The sequence below is a fragment of the Amblyomma mixtum genome, chromosome 1 (assembly GCF_055824585.1).
Source record: "Amblyomma mixtum isolate Tamu chromosome 1, ASM5582458v1, whole genome shotgun sequence".
In the NCBI taxonomy this organism is placed as follows: Eukaryota; Metazoa; Arthropoda; class Arachnida; order Ixodida; family Ixodidae; genus Amblyomma; species Amblyomma mixtum.
In genome coordinates this window covers 61563777-61586821 of record NC_143012.1, presented here as the reverse complement: position 1 = coordinate 61586821, position 23045 = coordinate 61563777, and the positions used below count along the sequence as shown (strand labels likewise).

General features: G+C 48.0%; 1 protein-coding gene across 1 annotated transcript in view; it reads right to left on the bottom strand.

The window, feature by feature from the left end:
- LOC149366454 (uncharacterized) overlaps nucleotides 1-23045 on the bottom strand; it is a 93849-nt gene that overhangs the window by 9175 nt on the left and 61629 nt on the right. The window contains exons 2-5 of the mRNA XM_089570879.1: nucleotides 14579-14822; nucleotides 12871-13031; nucleotides 7273-7349; nucleotides 1566-1688 (exon numbers count right to left, since the gene is read on the bottom strand). Coding sequence (XP_089427005.1) covers nucleotides 1566-1688; nucleotides 7273-7349; nucleotides 12871-13031; nucleotides 14579-14822 — 605 coding nt within the window. The remainder of the gene's footprint in view (nucleotides 1-1565; nucleotides 1689-7272; nucleotides 7350-12870; nucleotides 13032-14578; nucleotides 14823-23045) is intronic.

Here is a 23045-nt window from a genome sequence, read left to right as displayed (position 1 = left end):
AAAGTCAGGGGGTCTTGGGGGTCTCAGACCCCCACCAATATTGGCAAGAGATTTAGTACACGTTGTTAAGGGGTATGAAAGACTGAGGATCGGTCATTAATGATTAGGATGAATAAAGTTCTGTCTCGTATATCCTTCAAGTTCTCAGTTTTCATTTGTTCAGCGTGATGACGGGAGCAAAAATGGAAATTTCGGGAACGTATTAGAAGTACAGGTTGCTTAGCCCTTACAAAAAGTTTAAGACAGTATATGGAGTGTCTATAGACTTTTGTCTATAAAGTCTATACACTGTCTATAGGCAAATCCTAGAGACTAGTCTGTAGGCAATACAAATGCCATAGACAGTCTATACACAATCGATGGATTTATGGTCATACACTTTTAGTAGACTTTTGTCTATAGACGGTCTATAGACTATGAATAGACAAAAATCAATATCTATAGGAAGTCAATAGAGTCAATAAAAAGTCTGTGGACTATCCATTCAACATTTTTATAAAGTAGCTCTATATAGATGTGTCTATGTACCTGTAAAACTATTTTCATGCACGGCTCAAGCGCGATTAATAAATTTTGCTGTCAGAAAAGGCAAGCCTGGCCTCCGGCCCTGTTGTTAGTAGGTATTTATTGTTAAAAAAATAAACAAGAATAAATATGGAAGGAACAGATGTTGCTAGTCGTGGCATTTGCCATCGAAGCCTGAAGCACCTGAGCTGCGGCTAGCGGGAATAAAAGGACAGGGAGAGAGAAAGAAAGCGGAAGCGATAGTAAGAAAAGATAGGAGTAGTGCGGTAATTACACTATGTACAAATAGCCTTTTTATGAGATTTTATTCAACATAGCCGAGGCGAACCATAAAAAAATGCGAGGACACTTTGGCAACCTAAGTGTTGAGAGGCGAAAGCCGAGGACGCTATGTCGTGACGACTTCTGATGGATGGAACCTCACACCGTTCCCGTGGCTATATCGATACCCAGATTACTCATCTTTCGGGTATCTTAAGTGTTAATTACGCTTAATTACGCATATTTCCATCCAATTTAACACAAATCCGACGTTTTTCCGACCATTCTGTCACAATTTTCACTATGCTGTGACGACATCCGGTGGATGTGACGTCACACCGTTCCTGTGACTATATCGACGTCCGCACTATTTGACGCAATTTTGTCCTTTTTGCCTATAATTAATTAACTATTTAATCTAGAGTCATCAAACTTGGCTTCTAGGTTTATTTTTCCTCCTCTATGTGAAGCAACCTTTGATTTTCTTCTTTTTCACTTCCCGAGTTAAACGCGTGTGACATGCTTTGTTAACGGACAACGGTATGAGCCATTAAAGGCTTTCGCCTTTATATGCCGTCGGACTCTGAGCACATATTAAAAATTCAACAGAAGTACAAATCACATTTGTAACTTTGATGTGAAAAACCATATTCGAAATTCCCCTGTTAACACGCGTTAGTACCTCCCGTTTACTCTACCTCCACGGCGATTCTCTGTTACGTGTTTAAGCATGTGAAGAGTACTTCATTTAACAGACGGGTAAAGGAGTGCGCTCTCACCTTTAGGTTTCGAATGTCCCAGGATAAGGCACCTGGGGTCGCCGTATAGCACAGGTAGGTCGTAGCTGTCAATTTCAACAAAATGGTTCGGGCCCAGGCCAGGAAATATGCGGGATGCGTTGTCTGTGGAAGAAATAGTAGCTTTAGGCTCGATGAAAAGGCTTTTCTTTCGACAGCCGAGCCCACTTATAACCAACCTTTCGGTGGCACAGATTGCGTTCGCTGTATGCGAGATTCGTTGTAAGTGAACTTGAAACTTCACAGCCAGAAATAATAGGTTTGGTCTGGTTTATGGGTTTAACGTCCCAGAGCGACTCAGGCTATGAGAGACGCCGTAGTGGAGGGCAACCGGAAATTTCACCTGGGGTTCTTTAACGTGCATTGATATCGCACAGTACGCGGGCCTCTCGAATTTCGCCTCCATCGAAATTCGACCGCCACGGCCGGGATCGAACCCGTGTCGTTCGGGTCAGCAGCCGAGCACCATAACCACTAAGCCACTGCGGCGGCTCAGAAATGTCAAGTACAACGAAGCTGGCGTTTATTTCTTGCAACACGGCGTTATGCATGTCGGCTTTTCCAAAGAGGACCATATCACGACGCTTTAGAAACCTTCGATATCGGTCATGTGTTATATATGTTCCTCGCAGAGCCCATAAGCGCCCATTAAGGTGGTTTAACAAAGATGTTATAACTAAATGGAGAGGGAGACTCTTCTTGTCCCTCGCCTTGTGTGACTGGTTTTTTTCCATTTACAATGTACCAACTAGACCGCATTTCACCCCTTCTGCATGTTATAACTAATCGTGGTTAAAACGTTCATGGCAAATAGTGCCAGTCCTGTCCATTCGTCGTCATCATCAAATTCTCCGCAATAAGGCATCCATCATACTGCCGCGAATGTTTGTAGTGTTTGTTCATTCTTCAAAGCTGCCGGCACGCCGCTTTATCTCTTTGTTCGTGATGCAAGACGCGCCTAGATTTATCTCGACTGATCGCATCCAGGCGGAGCCGATTCTACATTGTTCCAGAGTGTTCTAGTAACTTTCCAAGCTTTATCTCGAACGTTCGCTATAAGCTTTAAAAAGCGCACGGCCGAAAGCGGCGGCAATACCTGTTCGACGACCGCCGAGCACGCTTGTTGCTTACGCCGCCGCCAAGTGATTCAGTTCTTTTGCGGGCGCAAGTCAGCCCAAATAAAGTTTCGTTTCGAAGCGATTCTCGCTGTTTTCCTGTTCGCCGGACTGCAGTCACAACTACGTGAAATACTTAGCGTACATTGCGTCCGCCCGCTTTGTCGCCTTCTGTTATCTAACCACCACTGCAGGGAAAGACCTCTCCCATGTCTATGCAATGGACATGACACTGGAAGAGTGATCGCCCTATATCGATGCTCAGAATGCTGGCGGTTGACTTTATGGTGGGTGGAGTATAGGAAGCATAGAGTTTCTTACTATTACCTAGAGGGAAAGCTGGCAAGCCGTCTATGGGAGTTTGCATGGAGACCCCACGTGACCACCTCAGCCACCATGGGCGCTCAAAGCATCATGGGGCGGTGAGCTACTTGTTGCGGAACTGTAACTTTTGGCCAAAAAATAATAAAAAAATAAAGCTGTTTGATAGCTACAAACGTCCTAACATTCAATATCTTGTCTAATGATTGCAACAACCGAGCAGAAAAGCATTTAAGTGCAAAGTTTGCCCAAAATAAGAGACGACTCGCTCTCCTATTGGCCAAGTAATGAACACTATAAAAACTAATATTTCGTAATTAACAAGCGCATTTTTAAAAGTAAATATGTTTTTTAAAAAAATGTTGTTGCTTAGGTACTTCAAGAAGTTTTTTAATGGCATTTCGGAAAAGTGAAACCTTTTATTGGCGTCGTGTGTCTATGCGTTTTTACTACTATGGTTTTTGCACACTGCGTTCGCGCGAAAGTCGTCTGCGCACACACGAACAGCGTTTTAGAAATGAAACATTTCAGTAGTGCCACTCCATGTTCTCGAAAAACTACGACTGTTCCGCAACAAGTAGCTCACCGCCCCATGATGCTTTGAGCGTCCATGGTGGCTGAAGGGCAGCGCCGCCAGCTTTCCCTCTAGGTAATAGTAAGAAACTCTATGATAGGAAGCTACTGGTGAAAGGCTTCTTTCTTCTAGGGGTCACATGAGGGCGCTGGTGAACGGTGACCTATATCTGACAATCTACCGGTCACCAGGGAGCCTAATGCCAAGACCAGTGGACGCGAGAACGGCATTGGCGGGGATTGTAGTCTTTTTGTGTATCGTCGTAGCGTCATTCGCTCTAGCAGCGGTGGAGTGTTTTGGTCATCAAGGCTGGGTCTTCTCCTGATCGTCCTGCAAATAGTCTGGGCAGAGGGACGGGGTAGAGGGAGAGCGGCGGGTGGGATTTCTACAAGTGAGCTGGGGGAGCCAAGAAGCCACAGCCTATGACCACAGCTAACGCCAGCCCTGAGGTTACAGGGCCAGAATGCTGATGTACCCTGTGTCTCTAGCAAACGATGCGCTACGGCAAGCCGAAGAAAGAGGACGTCATCACAGACGGCAATGACGTGATCCAAAAGCCGGTTGCCGAGCACGGCGGATCCGTTGTTGTTGTTGATGAGAAGTTTGTTCTACAGCTCACTTTGTCGTCTTCAGACGTGTAACATTAACCCTGTCGTAAGTATGGAATGAGGTATTTGAAAATAATAGACTTTAAATGGAGGACGGCTGAAAGTCACCTGATACTAAAGAATATTAAAGCGTATAAAAATCAAAGTGAGACAGACATATTTGAAAATGATCATTGCGAAACAGATGCGCAATTACCAAATATTGTCGATGCCCTAGGTGTCCATATATGCGTGCGCTCATTACCCCAGCTTTCTGGCAAATATAACTGGCCTAAAGATTTGCGCCACAAATATCTGAAACCTTGATCACGAAATGCTGCAGACAGCTCTTAGCAGAACCACACTGAGGAAAGCGAAAATGAAGCACATATTGAGTTACATTTCTGACTTCTCCAGTGTTTTCGCCGAATAGGCCAAAACCATATTACATGTACAGCCTTCTTAAACTTTCACACTGACCTCCTCGGTTTTTGTTTTTTTCGAGAGCACTATTTTCAAACTGTAGAAGGTATTTATGGAAATCTCGAGCATTGCATTGTTGGTTTGTTTGTGAGCTCATTTAGGAAGAGAAAACATTCTTGAGGATAGCATCGCATAAGGTAGGGACGAAATAAAGGACACAAGATTAGCGCTAAGTCACGACTTTTTAAGTTTATACACCCCGCTGTTCACGTCACGCAGATCCGCTGTGTCCAACGCCCCAACTACTAGCCACAGCATATGCTCAGCTGGACAGTGCACTTACTAGATGCTTTAGTGCCACTGGGCGTTTTTTTTAGAGCGTGTATGTTTCTCCTAAGATGCAAAGTGCTCATTGCTTCCTTCCATTTTGAAACAGTCATCCACGTATTATTGATATTTTTAGCACAGCGCTTACCGCTAGTGCTTCCGCTTAGTGCACTGCACGGGCTCGGGCCAGCCCGAAAGCCCGGGCCCGGCCCGGCTCGCGGGCCGGGTCGGGCCGGGACATGATTTGTTTGGCCGGGCCTGGGCCGGGCCCGGGCCTGAAGTTGCGGGCCCGGGCCGGGCTCGGTCTTAAAGCTGCGGACCCGAGTCGGGCTTGGGTCCGTACAGAAACGGCTGGGGTCCGACTTTTCATTCACTATTGCAGAGTGAAGTACACAACTACGGCATTGAAGCAGCGACACGGATGAGCTGAGTATAGTACGCGCCGAGAAAGATCTAAGCTTTATTCATTGAATTAATTCCTTATTTTCATGCCGCGGAGCAGTAAGAGTAAAATTCAACCGGCCTTAATTGGCCATTGATCGGTAGTAATCCGAAAACATACCTATACACTATTAGAAATGCATTCGGGAAGAACATATTAGTTTAGGACGCTTATAGTCTCCAAACACATACCGTGAAATACTCAAGCCTTTTAGCTTGTCGTTTCTGCTCAAAGGCGACCAGTTCGGCTATGAGCTCAACCTGTGAGATCGTGTTCACTAAAAAAAGGTCATCGTACTGCTTCCTAGGCAGCTTTAATATGTATACTTCGCGGGCGGGAGAATATAACTGATTTAAATCATGGGGGAACGGAAAGTAGACTACTACGCGTGTATGCAGCCCTTTTTATTTAGCTGTCGGGACTTCCGAGTTTATCCTTGACCACCTACACGAGATCACACTCCAAAAGACGGGCCTGGCGAGCACTACTCTTAATCACTTCCTTCTGGATTAAAAAGAACCAACTTTCTGGAAGCCAAACTGCAGTTTCAGAATCTTTGTCGGCCAGTTCGTTATCGGCGTAGTAGGAATCTACTTGCTCAGAGTGAGCAGTATACCTCAAGCGCTACTTTGAAACGGGCCGTGCCGGGCCCGGGCTGGGCTTCACTCCGGGATTCACGGGCCGGGCCGGGCTCGCTAGAGGGATAATTTAGCGGGCCCGGGCCGGGCCCGGGCCTGAAGCCGCGGGCCTGGGCCGGGCTCGGGCTTGAGGTCTCGGGCCCGGGCCGGGCTCGGGCCTCAGCTTGAGGCCCGTGCAGTGCTCTACTTCCGCTTACCGCGTACCGCGCCCCGCCAATGCGCTTTCGCAGATCGCCTTAGGGCGCCAGATGTCGCCACGTTCCCGTCAACAGCGCGCAAAGCCTGCCGGGTCGGGACCAATCACCGAGTGCATAGGACGGGGCGCGGTTCGTGGTACGTGATCTGCTAGAAATATCTATTCACTTCCCCGCACACCGAGAATAGAACTTGGTGCTATATCACATCAACATATTTTGACACTTTTGGGGTGCGCCGCAGGACGAGCAGTTTATTTACGTTATAAGGCGTGAGAAAAGCGTGAGCGAACTGAGGGACTAATTCATGGAAAGTGACCGCTAAGAGCTGCGCATTGAGGAACCCCGTGCGCGAATCGCGGTCGAACTGGAGATGGAGAGTACACGGTCTGCCCGTGCAACGGATATGGCGGTTGAAAGGACGCAAAGAGCTACGATATCTCGAGTTGGGCGTTTTCTAAGCCTGTGGAAAAGATAGCTGGCGACTTCAACGATAGACATAGCAATCACATTCTATTATCCCAACATAGAAGGATCGCCAGCACACATTGTTCGTGTCTGGTTTCTATTGAAAGTGTCGAGTTGAAATCCTCTCTACGTCTGGGTCAGTAGGCGAATTCCGAAGCCGCTGATCTTTGGTGGTGGGTTTTTTATTGTATCACAGCTGCGGTTATACGCCAAGGAAGTTGTAGCTTGAGACTTCGAACTTGCTGCGCAATATTCCAGTAATTCTTTAACTATAGGCATTAAATTATTCGGGGGTATACTAAAAATATCCGCGCATTTATTGGCGCGGATCAATTATTAATGAAAGACAATGCAAAAATTGCGGAAACTTTGGCTTATAAATGTGGCCAAAATTTGTCTACCCATTTCTTTTGGCACCTCAGTGCAAGGAGAATCAGGAAATGGGGTTGTTTTCGTCCGGAATACGAAAGGTTCCTGCGTAAGTGGCACCGGTGCCACTTATTCGGGGGCGAGATAGCGTTTGTTTGCCGGTGCCTAATTTTACACCATGGAAATACTGCGCGCAAATTGTTCGCGTCGCAAGTAGCTTAGTGAACTTACATAATACACGGACGACCAGAATCGGTGGGCGCTCTTCCTCAGATGGCTTCACTTGCAGAGAAATGTTTACAGAACCGCTGGAAAGCAGTGAGAGAGCAGATTACTACTAATATAAAGCATACTTCTAAAGAATAACGTCGCCTCTCGTACCTTGTTCGTTCCTATAAAAGTGTGGGTTCAGAGGCAGTATGAAAAGCTTCTGTGACAAGGCGATGACTTATCCAAATCACCGTATAGCTGATTCAAGGAAATGCACCTTACAACTAAAATCTCGGCCTCGGTTTTTGATTGCATCGTGATTTATTTACTTTATTTAGGGTTCCCCCCCAACGGCTTCAGTTTCTCTAAAATACCCCCGAAAGTAATTGAGGCGCAGTGTACAGTGCAATATTAGGAAGATCAAGAGGTAGAAAAAGGTACAGCCATCAAGCTAGTGTTAAAAATACGTGGGTGAGAACATTACAATACACATACGATATTTCTTGCACCTAGTTAGGAAGTAAACTGCAAAAAAGTAAAAAATAGCCATCTTGGAAGAATTGCTTGTATGTGGTGCGCATGCGCAATTTATACCGAGGCTTACCAGGGAAACACTGCAATTCTCGAATTCGAACAGTTTCAGCTCGGGTTACTGCTGACAGAAGAAGAATGTACCGTGCACTGCACTATTGCAATGCGTGACAAAGGTTAGGTTCAATTTGTGGCAGTCCAATCGTCTACATATTGTTACCCTGCCGATAGTTGCTGCTTAGCATATGAGGTGTCAAATCGAAACGAACCCCTGAAGGAAACCCAAAGATACTTTCGATCAAACGAGAGGTCTGAGCTTCTTGCACAGGCAGTGGACCACAACAAGTTTACCTATAACCTCTCACACACACAGCACACTGCAACGAGCAGTGTTCTCTGGCGATATTTTTGCGCGCATCTGCTGCTGTCATTCACTGGTTATCAAGGGGTGCTCTATCTTGACATGGATGCCTTGATGATCTTGACATGGACATGAGATGGAGGGCTTAATGTCCCAAAGCGACTCAGGCTATGAGGGAAGCAGTAGTGAACGGCTCCGGAAGTTTCGATCATCTGGAGTTCTTCAACGTGAACTGACATCGCACAGTACACGGGCCTCTAGCATTTCGACTCCATCGAAATGTGGCCGCCGCGGCAGTGATCGAACCCGCGTCTTTCGGGCCAGCAGCCGAGCGCCGTAACCACTGAGCCAATGCGGCGAGGCAATTTCTGTTTATGTTTCGGGTCGGCATCCGAGCACCATAACCACTGAGCCACCGCGGCGGTTAAAAGCATGATTTTGAAATTCTCGATGGCCGTACGACACGTATCGTTTTCACTTGTAAAGTGCTCGATACTTTCACAGGCGTCGCAGGTGCCAGTATGTACTGTTGAATATCAGACCCTGTGGCCCGGGAGCTTTAGGCGCACCTTGTACATGATTCCTTGATGACATGATCGCATTAGAAAAATCACTACGCCGCAAATAATACAGAAAATGGAAATCTCATCACGCTAGTAGCACGTCGGATTTTAAGACCAAACGCAAGTCCATTATTTGGCAAAGAAAGCGGGGACGGTTCTTGAGGGAGTCCCTTTCGAGAGCTCCTAACGACAGAACTTCACGCGGCCGAGCCCCTTATCAACGCGCCGTCTTTACCGGCTCTTTTAATTACATGTGCGCACAGGATCCTCATATTAGGAAAAGATATCGCATCAATAATGGAGTTGTGCCGAAATAGGGGTTATCGCTAGCTTCTGTGTTTGCAGTTTGAGTGTGATCACACGGCTCTGATCGACGGCCACATGAAGAGGGAGTGAGTCAATACTTGTTTGTACAGATTGCCTCGCGTCCATACTGATTATCCCTAATCACTTATCATCCAAACAGCAGCTGATATATTCAATCGAAGTTCTAGAGGCCCGTGTACTGTGCGATGTCAGTGCACTTTAAAGAACCCTAGGCGGTCGAAATTTCCGGAGCCCTCCACTACGGCGTTCCTCATAGCCTGAGTCGCTTTGGGAGGTTAAACGTCCGTAAACCAAACCAAACATATTCAATGGAGAGGGCACGTTTCATTGCACGTTTCACTGCATATACACTATTCGATCTAGAGAGAGAGAGAGAGAGAGAAAAGGACGGAAAGGCAGGGAGGTTAACCAGGCGATGCCCAGTTGGCTACCCTACACTTGGGGAGGGGAACAAAGGGGAAAAAAGGAAAAAGAGCGGCAAAGAAATGAGTCTGTCAAGTGTCCATCGACCACTATGTCACAGGGACAGAGGGCGCGCACAGAAAACTTAGATTATAGGCGGGAATGCAACCCCGAGTCCCTTAGGAAATTCAGGAGCGCTTTCACCGCTTTCCGTTGTCTGGAAGGTTGCGTCCAAGGCCCCAGAACGTTAGACTCTGTTAAAGGACGCGAGTCCAAGCGGAGCAGAGAAGTAACTAGGCAACCGCGCTCTCGCTCAAAACGAGGGCAGTCACAGAGGAGGTGGCTGATCGTCTCGTCACAACCACACTGGCCACACGCAGGAGGGTCAGCCATTGAGATGAGATGGGAATAGGCGTTTGTGAACGCCACTCCCAGCCACAGGCGGCACAACAGCGTAGTATCACTGCGGGGGAGCCAATACATGCTGACAGAAAAAAAAACTACAGAGAACGAGACAGACACCTGCGCAGGTGTCTGTCTCGTTATCTGTCCCGTCCTTCAAAAGCGCTCTTATTTCTTTTGCGTCAACATCTACTACCAACCAGCCCGTACAATCCCTCTTCTGGAAGCCAATACATCATTATCATTGACCAATAATATCAGAAAGGCTCCTTTTTGCAGCGAAAAGCTACACTACGCGGGTCAGAGGCGAGTTTCACGTGCGCGGGAGACGCCAGTTCTGCGCATGTGCGAAAACCAAGTGACGTCACGAGAGGCGCAGGTGCGTCGCCTCCTCGCCGCAGCCGTCGCCGACTCCGCCGCCCGACCCGCAGATGCGCCGCGCGCTACTGCGCATGTCCGTCGCCTCCTCGCCACGTCCACCGCCTGACCTTAGCCGGTCCGCATGTTTACGACAGATGCGCCGCGAGCTACAGCGCATGCGCGAGGAGGGTGCGCCGCGTGCATATAATACGCTTGACGGGGAACAGGCGGGCGCCGCGTTCGACATGGAAGCCAAGCAGAGTGCGGCTGCTGCTAAACGACGCAGAAGAGCGGAGAAATAGTTATTCCGATCCAGAGGTAGTCGCCTGGGAGCTGGCCGCCGAACAACGGAGGAAAGATCGAGCCCAGGCGAAAAGTGCATCTGAAACACCGGAACAACGCGAGGAACGCTCGCGAAAAGACGTCGCCAAGAAGCCGAACGAGGCGCTGTGGCCACCGCTGTGGCCACTGGTAGTCAACAAAGTGAGGAGGAGGAGGAGCAGAAGGAGGAAAACATGGAAGATGATTCAGAGACTCACTGCTACACTGAACTCGTATTAAGACTGAGTGAAAGCGCGAGTGCGTCCACAGGGTTTACGTCGGACCCTGTGAACAACTCGTTTGGCCAGATTTGTGATGTGTGTGAGTGACTGACACTCTTCGCTACGTACACCAGGCTTAACCTTAGCTAAGCCACAGCCAACTTTTTTTTCCTAATGAAAGAGAGTTCCGACCTCTATTTCTATTGAAAGAGTGCTGACGTTAATTTTGGGAGAAACTGTGAACCTTGCATAATCGACGCTGGATGGCAACTCGGCATACGCCTGGTCCTGGGCATGTCGTACATTTAAACTTCTCTGCGGCACATGCTCGCGCTGGCCGACGCCGGCCCCGGCTGACTGGTTCCCGCTCTCCTATCCCTCCCGTCGCAGGTTCACCGCTTCGTCATTTTGACTACAGATGGCGCGCCGAACGTTCTGCGCACGCACTTCTTCAGCAGCGGCCACGGTGGAAGTGGCAACGGCGAATGCGGCGGTTCGCGAACGGCTCTAATTGAAGAGGGTCGTCCGGGCCAGTGATGCCAACCCTAGAGATTTATCCCTAGATCTAGGGGTTTTTTTCCTTGCTTCAGGGATCTAGCGTCTTTTTTGTGAAATCTAGGGATTTTGAGAGGCCGTAGAATGGCTACTCTAAGCGGCTTAATGGCAGGTGTATCTGGTTATTTTGCCCTTGAAACAGAAAAAAACTATGAAAAATGCTAATTACTACTCCTTTATTTTTAGTATTCTGCCGAGCCGAGAGAGGGCGAAAGCAGTTCTGCAACGCGAAATTATCAACTGCTGCACAGGGAGGAAAAACGCAACCATGTGAATTTCAAACTGTTTAACGTGCGTGCCATCTCTGGCGCTTCGAGTGACTGCTCCTCTACGAAAGACGAAGTTGAATTTTGACTTGTAGTGCTACGTTTACGCTCACCGCTTACCTTTACCAAAAAGTGCCACAATTGTTCGCATACTCCACGTATGCTAGACCACTTGATTTAAACGCGCTGTTCAACCAAAAAACACATTCAAAGTTGTAAGGAATCACTTTCTGATTTTGTAATTACCAATCTTACGTCTGTATCATTGCTGTGTGACTATAACAACATTACATTTTTGGTTATGTCAGTTTCTCGGGGCGTCAATCCTTAGTAGCTCCAAAACTATTTGACGGTCTTTGATTGCGACTATGATTAATAAATAACTGTGCGGTGAGATACGCCATTTCACCGCTTCTGAATGTTCTCTATCTGGCGAGAAGGGATCTTTCATATTTAATTCAAACATTTTCGTCTTTCTGTGTGCCTCTTAAAACAATCCTTAAAACAACCATTAATGGTGTCTGAATAAAATACTTTCATGTGTTGACGGGGCTTAGCAGAAAATGCCAGTTCTTTCAACTTCGTATCAACTGCATTTGTTTTCAAAGGGCCGCATATAGGTTCTTTGCGCGTAAAGATAAGCCGGCTGAAGGAGCAGCTCAAAAGCCGGTGCGGTGAAACGGGAGTCGTCTGCGCGTGAGCGTCTTTGCTCACTGTCTTTCTCTCCAGTGATCACACGTCTCTGTAAAAAGTGGCGCCATGTGTGGGCCCTATATGTAAGGTAAATCTACAAAAAAAAAAGTGCAATTGTGGCTAACACGCTTTTATTTATGTCTGACAAAATGTATAACCAATGGACGAAACAGTGAACTGCGCTGAGACTTTGTTAAAGCTGAAATGGTCGCATTAACAATTAAACAATTATAGGCTAGGGATTTTTCTTCAATCTAATGATTTTTTGGGGTTCAATCTAGGAAGAAAACGTTGACCTGAGTTGGCATCACTGTTTGTCCCTCGTGCGGCATCGGCCACAAGACATATCCAACCACAACCGGCGCTCGCCCGCGCGCTGAGAACGTTAGACGATAAACGCACCTTTACTTTATCGCAAAGGTGTTTGTGTTATGTTGAGTTTAATAGCACATAGGCAGCTAAGGCCATCAAGCGCCAAACACAAGGCCTAAAGAGTACCTAGTGATGCCAAAATGTGCGGCGTTTGAGTGACATTATTTTGGAGCCGGACCAACGAGCGCAGTGACTTCCCTGCAAACACCTTTGGCGCGTATTGAATGAAAAGAGAGCTTGCTTACGTTTCGTTGGTCAACGATACTGTGAGAGTTCGGTAAGTGGTATTGTGGTCATATCTCAGATACTTCGACCACACACACAAAAGGCTCTGAAGGCTCTGAAATAGAGAGTTTTCTCCTACTGAAAATTTGGCGAGGTACACAGGTTTGCTGTTGTTCACGACCTGGAAGAAAATGAGATCATTTAATATAGCGCGACCAAACAAAGCTGCCATGCGGTTAGAGCGCTGTTATCTCCTCGTGAGAGCTTGGGAACTAAAATTCTACATTCTCCCGTAGCGGGCCAAAATATCGGCAATAGAGAAGCCCGGGAGACCCTGTTAAGAAGCCTGGACCCTGTGCTCCAGCACACCACCATCCATCTGGCTGAAGAGACCGCTACCAGTCAACGACTGCAAGGCGGCCTCTAACTGCGGTCGCGCAACTCTCCGTCTCCCAGGCCTGAGGGCCGGGTGCGGGGATAAACGTCTTTTCTGATGGAAGTAAAAGTTGCTCAATCAATCAATCAATCAATCAATCAATCAATCAATCAATCAATCAATCAATCAATCAATCAATCAATCAATCAATCAATCAATCAATCAATCAATCAATCAATCAATCAATCAATCAATCAATCAATTAATCAATCAATCAATCAATCAATCAATCAATCATTCAATCAATCAATCAATCAAACCTGGTCCTCGTTTTTTTTTTCGAAGCGTCTGTTTTCACGAAGTCAGTGATGCCGGCCATATTTGAACTTCCTGCTAAAGAGAATGATAATGCCATTTCACGTCTACAAGGAAGGATTTATTTTAAATAATAATAAAGATGGACACCGTGAAGACCCACGAACTAGGAAGGGGTGCCTGCTACTGCAACTTTTTCGCGGCGGGGAGAAATGTTTTACTTATGATGCTGCAGTTGAGTTTTCGTTTCGGCAATATTTTTAAATGATAAATATATTTTAACGGTTGTATGTTTTTAAAGATTTGGAACGCAATTCCATGTGAGTGGAAATGTGGGCCGTGCCTGAGTTCTTGAAATCCCCGCTCCCTCCCCACTCATGTAGTTCTTTTTATATGTATAGGATTCAAAATACTCCATATTTTGAGAGAAGAATTAATATGCATCTAAAAGGCACATAAGGCTGATAAAGGAAGAGTACATTTTTTTAAAATAATGAGTGCTATTGCTCCAGCGGCTTTGACTTGGTGAAGGACGACAGATATGGAAGTTACCATAAAGTGTGCTAAAGTCCATAAAGTGTGCGTAGAGCAGCTTTCCGCACTTCCCCAACGAAATGTTCAGAGTCTACTTAGAACGCGCCCAACATTAAGAAATGCGCCGATTCCAACATGCTTAGCACACAAGCCAAGGCTGATCAGAAGCCTATAAAATTTGCAATGTGTACGATTACCGCGAAAAAAAAAAAAGTCCGCCGCGGTGGCCGGGTATTTATAGTGCTCGGCTCCTGACCTGAAAGACGCGGGTTCGATCCCGGCCACTGCGGTCGAATTTCGATGCAGGCGAAATTCTTGAGGCTCGTGTGCTGCGCGATGTCGGTGCACGTTAAAGAACCCAAGGAGTTCGAAATTTCCGGAGCCCTTCACTACGGCGTCTTTCATAGCCTCAGGTGCTTTGGGACCTTATTAAACTCGCATAAATAGTAAACGAAACAAAGACATCGCCTGTATTTCAAAGTACGGCTATTAGGGGTGTTTACCTTCCAAGCGTTCACACGCTGCAGAAGAGCCTTTATCTCTTGAAGCATCACCGAAGAGCCCTCGCCGGTTTGTTTTCCACCCCTTGCATAGGCCATTCCTGCGAGCACGCACATAATGATAAGTACAAATTTTGCCATCGCGTCGTTCCTGACCCCTTGCTGGGTTCTTTCTGTCAGGCTGCGCACGGCTTGCAGGCTGCCTTTTAGAGAAACACCGACCTCTGACGTCAGCAAAATTCTTTCACTGTTTTTCCCCGGTGCGGGTTCAGCAACTCTGTCAACAAGGCTTAAAACACATGCGAAGAGATGTTTTGAAACTAATTAACTCATTTCACAATGCAAACATGAAATAGCTCTCAACAGCCGGCAGTAAATAGTCGAAGATAATGTCAGAGTTTGAAGAGCCTTTATGATACAGATATACATTTCTTGCCATGCTAGATACAGCCACCCATAGGGACACCAGCTGCGGATGTAATCCATCAGAATTCCTCTCACCGGAATTCTCAAAAACAGTTGACTTGTCACGGCATTTATCAAGCAGTCCATTTGGCACTATATGTCAAGTGTATCATAGCGCAGCATATGAAAATGTTCGACGTTGTTGCAAACCCCATGTTGTCAAAATGGCGCGATAAATAGAAGTTTGTGACGTCCGGCAAAAACTAATCAATATCAGACCACTAAATGATCTCGGAGTTTATCGTGATTCTTAACCTAATTTGGGCAACAAAGAATGTAGGCAAGCTGGCTTGCCAGTTTGAATGACCCCGCCGGCCATAATTTCTTGATGGAGCCTGCCCTTCCTAGGGTTCAACATAACCGTTGCCTTCAAATGTGGACGCAAGCAAACCGGTGCGGACTTCCATAAACTCGCCGCGGTGGCTCAGTGGTTAAGGCGTCCGTTTACTGAGCCGGAGTACCCGGTTTCGAACCCGACCGCGGCGCCCGCGTTTCCATGGAGGCGGAACGCAAAAGGCACCCGTGTGCTGTGCGATGTCAGTGCACGTTAAAGATCCCCAGGTAGCCGAAATTATTCCGGAGACCTCCCCTACGGTACCACTTTCTCTCATTCCTCTTCCACTCCCGCCTTTCTCCGCCGCGGCGGCTCAGTGGTTATGATGCTCGGCTGCTGACCCGAAAGAAGCGGGTTCGGTTATGGCGCGGCGGTCGAATTTCGATGGAGGTGAAATTCTAGGGGTCCGTGTACTGTGCGATATCAGTGCACGTTAAAAACCCCAGGTGGTCTAAATTTCCGGAGCCCTCCACTACGACGTCTCTCATAGCCTGAGTCGCTTTAGCACGTTAAACCCCATAAACCAACATAAACTAACTTCGCACCACTCCTGGCGTAGTGGCGTAGCGGTTAAGCGATGCGCCAGCGGCCTGCGATGGCAGGTGCTGCCGCGGGTGGAACATGTGCGATACTGGCTGCTCTTCCCGAGCAACCCGAGAACCTCTCACGACCAATCATTAATTTAACTGCCTATACTGCCACGGTGCGCAGTTTGCTCACAATATGGTGGGCAGGTTGTGAGGACGCCACGCGGTTACGTGACCTTGGTGGCCCATCTGCCTCCTAGGTTGCTTCTCTCGCGATTTTTACTGATTTTTTCGCTGAAGGTCAACGACGAAGACGCCTTTTCTGCGACGCGAGCGCCTGAACGCTTTCGCATTAAAATATGCCTTGAGTGTCCTTTACCTCAATGTATAGCTCAAACGGCGCAGCTGACATTTCCAGTACATTTCGCGAGTCATTCAAGCAATACATGAGCGATCATTCCTGCACAATGTTCACGTAGTACAGAAGGTTTTTTGGTTTGTTTTATGCGGGTTTAACGTCCCAAAGCGACTCAGGCTCAGGACGCCGTAGTGAAGGGCTCCGGAAATTTCGACCATCTGGGGTTTTTTAACGTACACTGACATCGCATAGCACAAGAGCCTCTAGAATTTCGCCTCCGTCGAAATTCGACCGCCGCGTCCGGGAACGAACCCACGTCTTTTGGGTCAGCAGCCAAGGGCCATAACCACTGAGCCACCGCGGCAGAATGGTCAATGTGTGCGCAGTGAGTGCACGCAATTTAAAGCATGCACGATGCACCTTACCCCTGTAGATAATTGCTAAACTTTGCTTAGTATTTACGTAAATGCGTGAAGTCAAACCACTGCCAGGCAGTGGCCTTCACTCTTTGCGGACCAAGCTCGGTGACTCCTTCGTCAGCAGCAGCGACTAAATCATTGTTCATAATCCACGCCACCGAATTGAGCAGTGGCTCCCGAGAAAGCGAGCGCAGATAGCGGTTCCCGTTGTATACGTGTCGGTCTCGCTGCACTCTTGGCAGTTTCGAAGGTCACGAGCACAAAACCAAACACGACCGCAGCTGTCGCAGCACCGACGTCATGGATGGATGGATGGAAAACTTTATTAAGCAAGCGAGTTTGGACCGTGCAAGGTCTCAGGGCCACCGCACAGCCCTCACATTACGCGCATGTGTCCAGGCCACGTAGGGCCATGGCACTGGCACCCCGGTTCACACAGCGAAGTTGCGCGTCCCGGTGCTGCGACGCAAGGAGGGCCTCCCATTCCTCCCATGTACTGATGGCGGGCTGTCCCCGCGGGGGAGGATGGGCAGGGCAGCCGAAGAGGATGTGGTCCAGGGTGGCGTGCGATTCTCCGCAGAGAGTGCACTCTGGGGAAACATGGCGGAAGTAGGATAGACGCTGGGGGGTAGGAAGAGTTCGGGTCTGGAGTCGCCTCCAGAGGATTTGTTGGGAGTGGGATAGGCGGGGGTGGGGAGGGGGATAGAGTCTACGGGCAAGGCGTGCTTGTTGAGTTAGTTCTGAGAACGTGTGTGCCCGCTCCCTCGAGAAATCCCGGCTGGGGTCGCCATTTGCCCGGCAAATAAGTCCTCGGGCTATGTTATCGGCGGCCTCATTTCCGGGATTGCCAGAGTGAGCCGGCACCCACACGAGCTCAATACACCTATCGGGATTTAGGGTGCACATTCTCAATATCTGCCACGCGGGGGGATGGACGCGTCCGCGGGCGAAGTTAAGAATGGCTGTTTTGGAATCGCTCAGTATATAAGCCGCATTGGTTTGGGCAATGGCTATTGCTATAGCTGCTTCCTCTGCTTCTTCCGGGGTACAAGGTGGGTCTATGAAATGGGTAAATGGGGGGCTGCTGGATGGTAAGCCACAGCTTCTGAACGGTCTGACCACACGCGGCGTCCACCCATCGCACATCCTCTGAAGTGCCATATTCTTTATGGAGAGCTTTGGCTCGCGCGACTCGGCGGGATTGATGGTATTCAGGGTGGACATTCTTAGGAAGGGGTTTCAGGATAAGCGCGCTGTGTATGGCGCGAGGGAGAGAGATGGAGTCTGTCGTGTGTGCCGGTATGCGAATTCCCAGAGTATACCCAGTATATATCGTCCAGTTTCCGTGCCAGCCAGACGAAGGTACTGTGTGTAGCCATGTGCATCTATAAGTTCTTGTATAGTGTTGTGCATTCCTAATTTGAAGAGTCTGTCCGTGCTAGTGCTCTTTGGTAGGTTTAGCGCTGCTTTGGTAGCCATGCGGATAAGAGCATTGATCTTGTATTTATCCGCACAGGAGAGGTTCAGGTAAGGAGTGGCGTAAAGAATGCGGCTAAGCACAAAGGCATGCAGCACCTTGAGATTGTCTGCTTCGTCTAGACCGGCTCGTGAATGTGAAACGCTTCTAAGAAGATGGATGACGGAGTAAGTGGACTGTTTTAGTGCTTTCAGGGTAAGGTTGTTTTTCCCCGTGTCCTGTAAATGCAGGCCAAGAATGCGGAGGGTAGGCGTTTGCGGTATGGGAGTGTCATGCAGGTAGATCGTGATGGGGGAGGTAGGGACGCGCCGCAGGCGGATTATGAGGAGTGCTGAGTTTGTGGGGGAGCATTCAAGCCCAATGTTTGCCGTGTGAGTAGCTATAGTTGTAGCGGCTTCCTGAAGGGTCGATTCTATGTCGCCATCCGAGCCGTATGTGGTCCAAACCGTTATATCATCCGCGTAAAGTGTGTGTCCTAAGTGCGGAATGCGGCTGAGAGCCTTGGCCAGGGGGATGAGGGTGAGGTTGAAGAGGAAGGGAGATAACACCGCCCCTTGCGGGGTACCAATGTTACCAAGCGTGAAGGGGGCGGGGTCTGTATATCATCTATATGCAGTGAGGCTATGCGACCGTTTAAGAAGGCCCGGATATAGTTGTAGGTCTTAGGCCCCAACTGCATGAACAAAATGTCTGTGACCGGGGCCGCAAAGCAGGCGACAGCGCCAGAGATAACGCTGCTGACGGAGTTCGCGAAACACGCAAATGACGCGCAGCGGTTACAAAGGCCGCGCGGGTCAGAAATTAAAAAGCGGTAGTGAGAGTGAGGGAAAGAGCGATATACCTTTTATTCTTTCAGAACCGTCTTGCGGTTAGATCTTGTTCTTTACTACAAACACTAGCGCCAATTCCTACTGCAATTAAATTCACAACGAATGGTGCACAAAGTCATGGCTTCAGCGGAGCTTTCTCCAGTTAGCCGGAAGAAAAGCTCGGGCCGAAGCGGGCCCGGAATCCTTCTACGTCCTCCCTTCCTGATTCAGGCTCCCCCTCTCCGTTAACAACATATTCAGAAATATTGCAACATTTGCGCCTTGAAAGGCAGGCACTCCCGAGGCCCGCTTAGGGTCTCAGTAAATCAGAGGAATGTCACCTTCGCAGGCTACAAACTATGTCTTTCAATAATCCAATTACGCTTCACGCCATTGAGCCAGAGTCCTTTTCGGCACAGTGCAAACTTTGTGGCCAGAAGGCGAACTTGTACCTTATGGTATGGGCTTGTCAAAAAAATGACAGCGCTGACATCATAAATCAGCCAACGCGGGAGGGCTGGAGGCGGCCCTGTCCAGTTCGGACCTCGAGGAACAATGAGCCCTCGTCGCCAGAGCACGGGCAGCGGCTTTTACCAACGGCGTCCCGGACTAGGGACCCGATCAGCCTTCCCTTCAACTAAGGCATTGTGGCTTTAAATAAACGTTTTCATCATCATCATCATCCAGTTACCCGGGATGAAAGTGGCTTGCAATTCTATCCTCCGGTCCATACCACCACCGAACAAGCTCTTCCCCGTTATTTCTACCAGTTCGAGGTTCATCGACTACGTGAATTGCACTATGAAATCGTCCCTGAGGGAATGAGAGCAATTCAGCGACGCAGCGCACGACCAGAAGTTTTCCATGTCGTCCGTCTAAAGCCATATTATGCGCGCTAAAGAACACTGCTTCCACGCTCAGTGTTTATTTCGTACTCTCCGTGTTTTTTTTTTTCATTGATCACTTTGCTTGTTTTAAAACATCGCGTCGATGTTTGTTTGCGAGGGGATTAATGCCGCGAATATTTATACTGTTTGTTTGGTTTGGTTTATTGGGGTTTAACGTCCCAAACCGACTCAGGCTATGAGGGACACCGTAATGAAGGGCTCCGGAAATTTCGACCACCTGGGGTTCTTTAACGTGCACTGACATCGCACAGCACACGGGCCTCCAGAATTTCGCCTCCATAGAAATTCGGTCGCCGCGGCCGGGATCGAACCCGCGTCTTTCGGGCCAGCAGCCGAGCGCCGTAACCACTGAGCCAACGCGGCGGGGCTATACTTTTTGTTCGTTCACGCTCCAAACCGCCGGCACGCAGCTTTATCATTTTGTTTGTGACGCGCGATGCGACCAGACATATCTCGATTGATAGTAGCTACGCGCAACTGCTTCTACATTTTTCCAGATTGCTGTAGTTGTTTTTGGTTCCTTATGTCGAATGTTCCCGGCCAGCTTTAAATTGGTCTCGGCCAAGAATTGCACGCATTCTGTTCGACGAATTCCGAGGACGCTTGTTGCTACGCCGTCGCCGAGTCATTCAGTTCACTGAGTGCAGAAGCCAGCCCAGTAAAGTTTCTTTTTGAAGCTCTTTTCGCAGTCTTCTACACTACCGACACGACTGTGTGTCAATATGCAAATCGGTAATGCGCAGGAAGTGACCGCGGTGTTAAGCTCAGGACGCGTGTTTCTTGGGGAACGGGAAAAAAACAAAGGTGCATGTAAGTCTCCTTACGCATGGAAATCCGAGATTAGGTTTAGGTTTATCAGGGTGTAACGTCTCAAAGCGACTCAGGCTACGAGAGACGCCGTAGTGGAGGGCTCCGGAAATTTCGACCACCTGGGGTTCTTTAGCGTGCACTGACATCGCACAGTACACAGGGCTCTAGGATTTCGCCTACATAGAAATTCGGCCGCCGCGGCCGGGATCGAACCCGCGTCTTTCGGGACAGGAGCCGAGCGCCGTAACCACTAAGCCACCGCGGTGGGGCAGAAATGCGAGAGCATTTCAAGTTCCGCTGCCTCTTCTCTTGCTTAGGGATGTACTGAATCACTGTCGGTAAGTATTTTCAGTAGTCGAGTAAATAACGAATTGAATTAATCCGTCAATGAATTAACCAATTGAATTTATCAGCCAACTGTCAGCCATTTTTTTACTAATTCACAAATAATTAATAATTTGTTACTATTAACAGATTAATAATTAATTTATACGTTTAAAGGCATGTCCGGTCGTTTGCATTATATACGCTTTATTAATTATCAATCCATTGTTGCACTATTTCTTTAAGTGTCGATCATCCTGGAAGAGTGTTGTTATGATCGGTAATAAAAGTTTAAATCGCCTAATTTTTAAATATATTAATTAAATAAGAAGGCAATTATGTTCATGATTTACTCGCACTAATTGGCGAAAATAATTGTCTTGTTAATCAAGTAAACATTATATTTAGAAATTAGGTCGCTTAAGTTTTCCTATAAATAATTATTAACCATGGCAAATCATAACACTGTCAGAGGATGATCGACAGTTAATGACGACACGCCTTGCCTGTGGTGGCACATCCTGTTCACGCCACTCATGAAGCAAGAAATGCTTTCGCATTAGAGGAAAGCTGGAACGGTTTTTTGAGAATTCGAGTTTAGTGAAGAATTCGAATCTATCAAGCTTCTAGATAAATGATGCAAAGTATTTTTGAACTAGCATTTAAAATGGTGACATAATCGTAGATTAAAACCGCGACGAAGTTTAGGCGTCTCCTCACTACGCTGGAGGAGTGCGACGAAACTCGGCAGTGACGTCATTGTTGGCGAAATTTCAGATGTCCGCTGATCACGCCTGCATGCTGCTGTGCGTCGTCAGATGGCGCCAAACAATGCATCGTGAGCTTCACCTTCGATGGCGTCGGTTTGCGTCGATGGAATAACCGTTTCTTGGGTGGAAACGTTGGGCCGTCATACGTGACGTCATTATCGGGGCCTCTGCCCTTCGCTGTGCACTTCACAGAAGCTGAATGCCGAAGACGACTTTATTCGGCGATTACGCCACCGTTTAAAATGATGGAGCAAAACGATTTCGCAGGCTTTACGTGCACATTTTGCAGATTCGCTAACCCTAAACTCATCGGATTCTAAAACCGCTTCAGTTGCCCTTTAATAAAACAATGTGTTTTAAGTGTATAAAAAAATGCGTGCTCCCGGGGTGGTATTTTTTCTTCCTAACGACGCAGGGAGCATGGTCGTTGACGTTGAATCGCGAGGTATGCGTTCGGTAAATAAGATGGCTGCTTGCCCGGAAATATCTTCGACCTCGCTTTCGCCACACGCTTGCAGGTCTGTGAACATTTTTTCAGCAGATGGCGGGTGAGAATTTTTAAATAATTTCAGGCACATTTCGCAACAGCGAAGATCTCTTGACCGCACGTTTCAATGAGAAGACGCACTTTTTTTCCTTCTGTACTTTCGCCTTAAAAAATAGCTGCAAGTGGGAGAGAATGTTCAAAAAATGTCCGTGCGTTATGCGCGAAGCCGCAGGCTGTGAATTAATTATAATGACCTGGTATTATTTACCATCTCTTCAGACACCCCAGGTCCCGCCACGGTGGCTCAGTATTTATGGCGCTCGGCTGCTGACCCGAAAGACGCTGGTTCGATCCCTGCCGCCGGAGGTCGAATTACGATGGAGGCGAAATCCTAGAGGCCCGTGCACTGTGCGATGTCAGTGCACGTTAAAGAACCCCAGGTGGTCGAAATTTGGGGAGCCCTCCACTACGGCGTCCCTCATAGCCTGGGTTGATTTGGGACGTTAAACCCCAATAAACCAATAAACCTAAAACACACCCCAGCACACTGCGATATGCTTCCATATCGGCCGCCACAACTGTGATTTGAGCTTTGTGCTTGACTTACGCGATTGAAATAGAGCCGCAGATGGTCGCTGATAAAGCTCGCGTCTGCAGTCGTCAGTTAATCCGGTGACCGGCAGTCATTATTCGGTTGAACATTCATGGCGTACAAAATATCTCTATTAGGGGCAAGTGAATCGATGTCTAATATCTTGCACTAATGATCCAGGACATGTTCC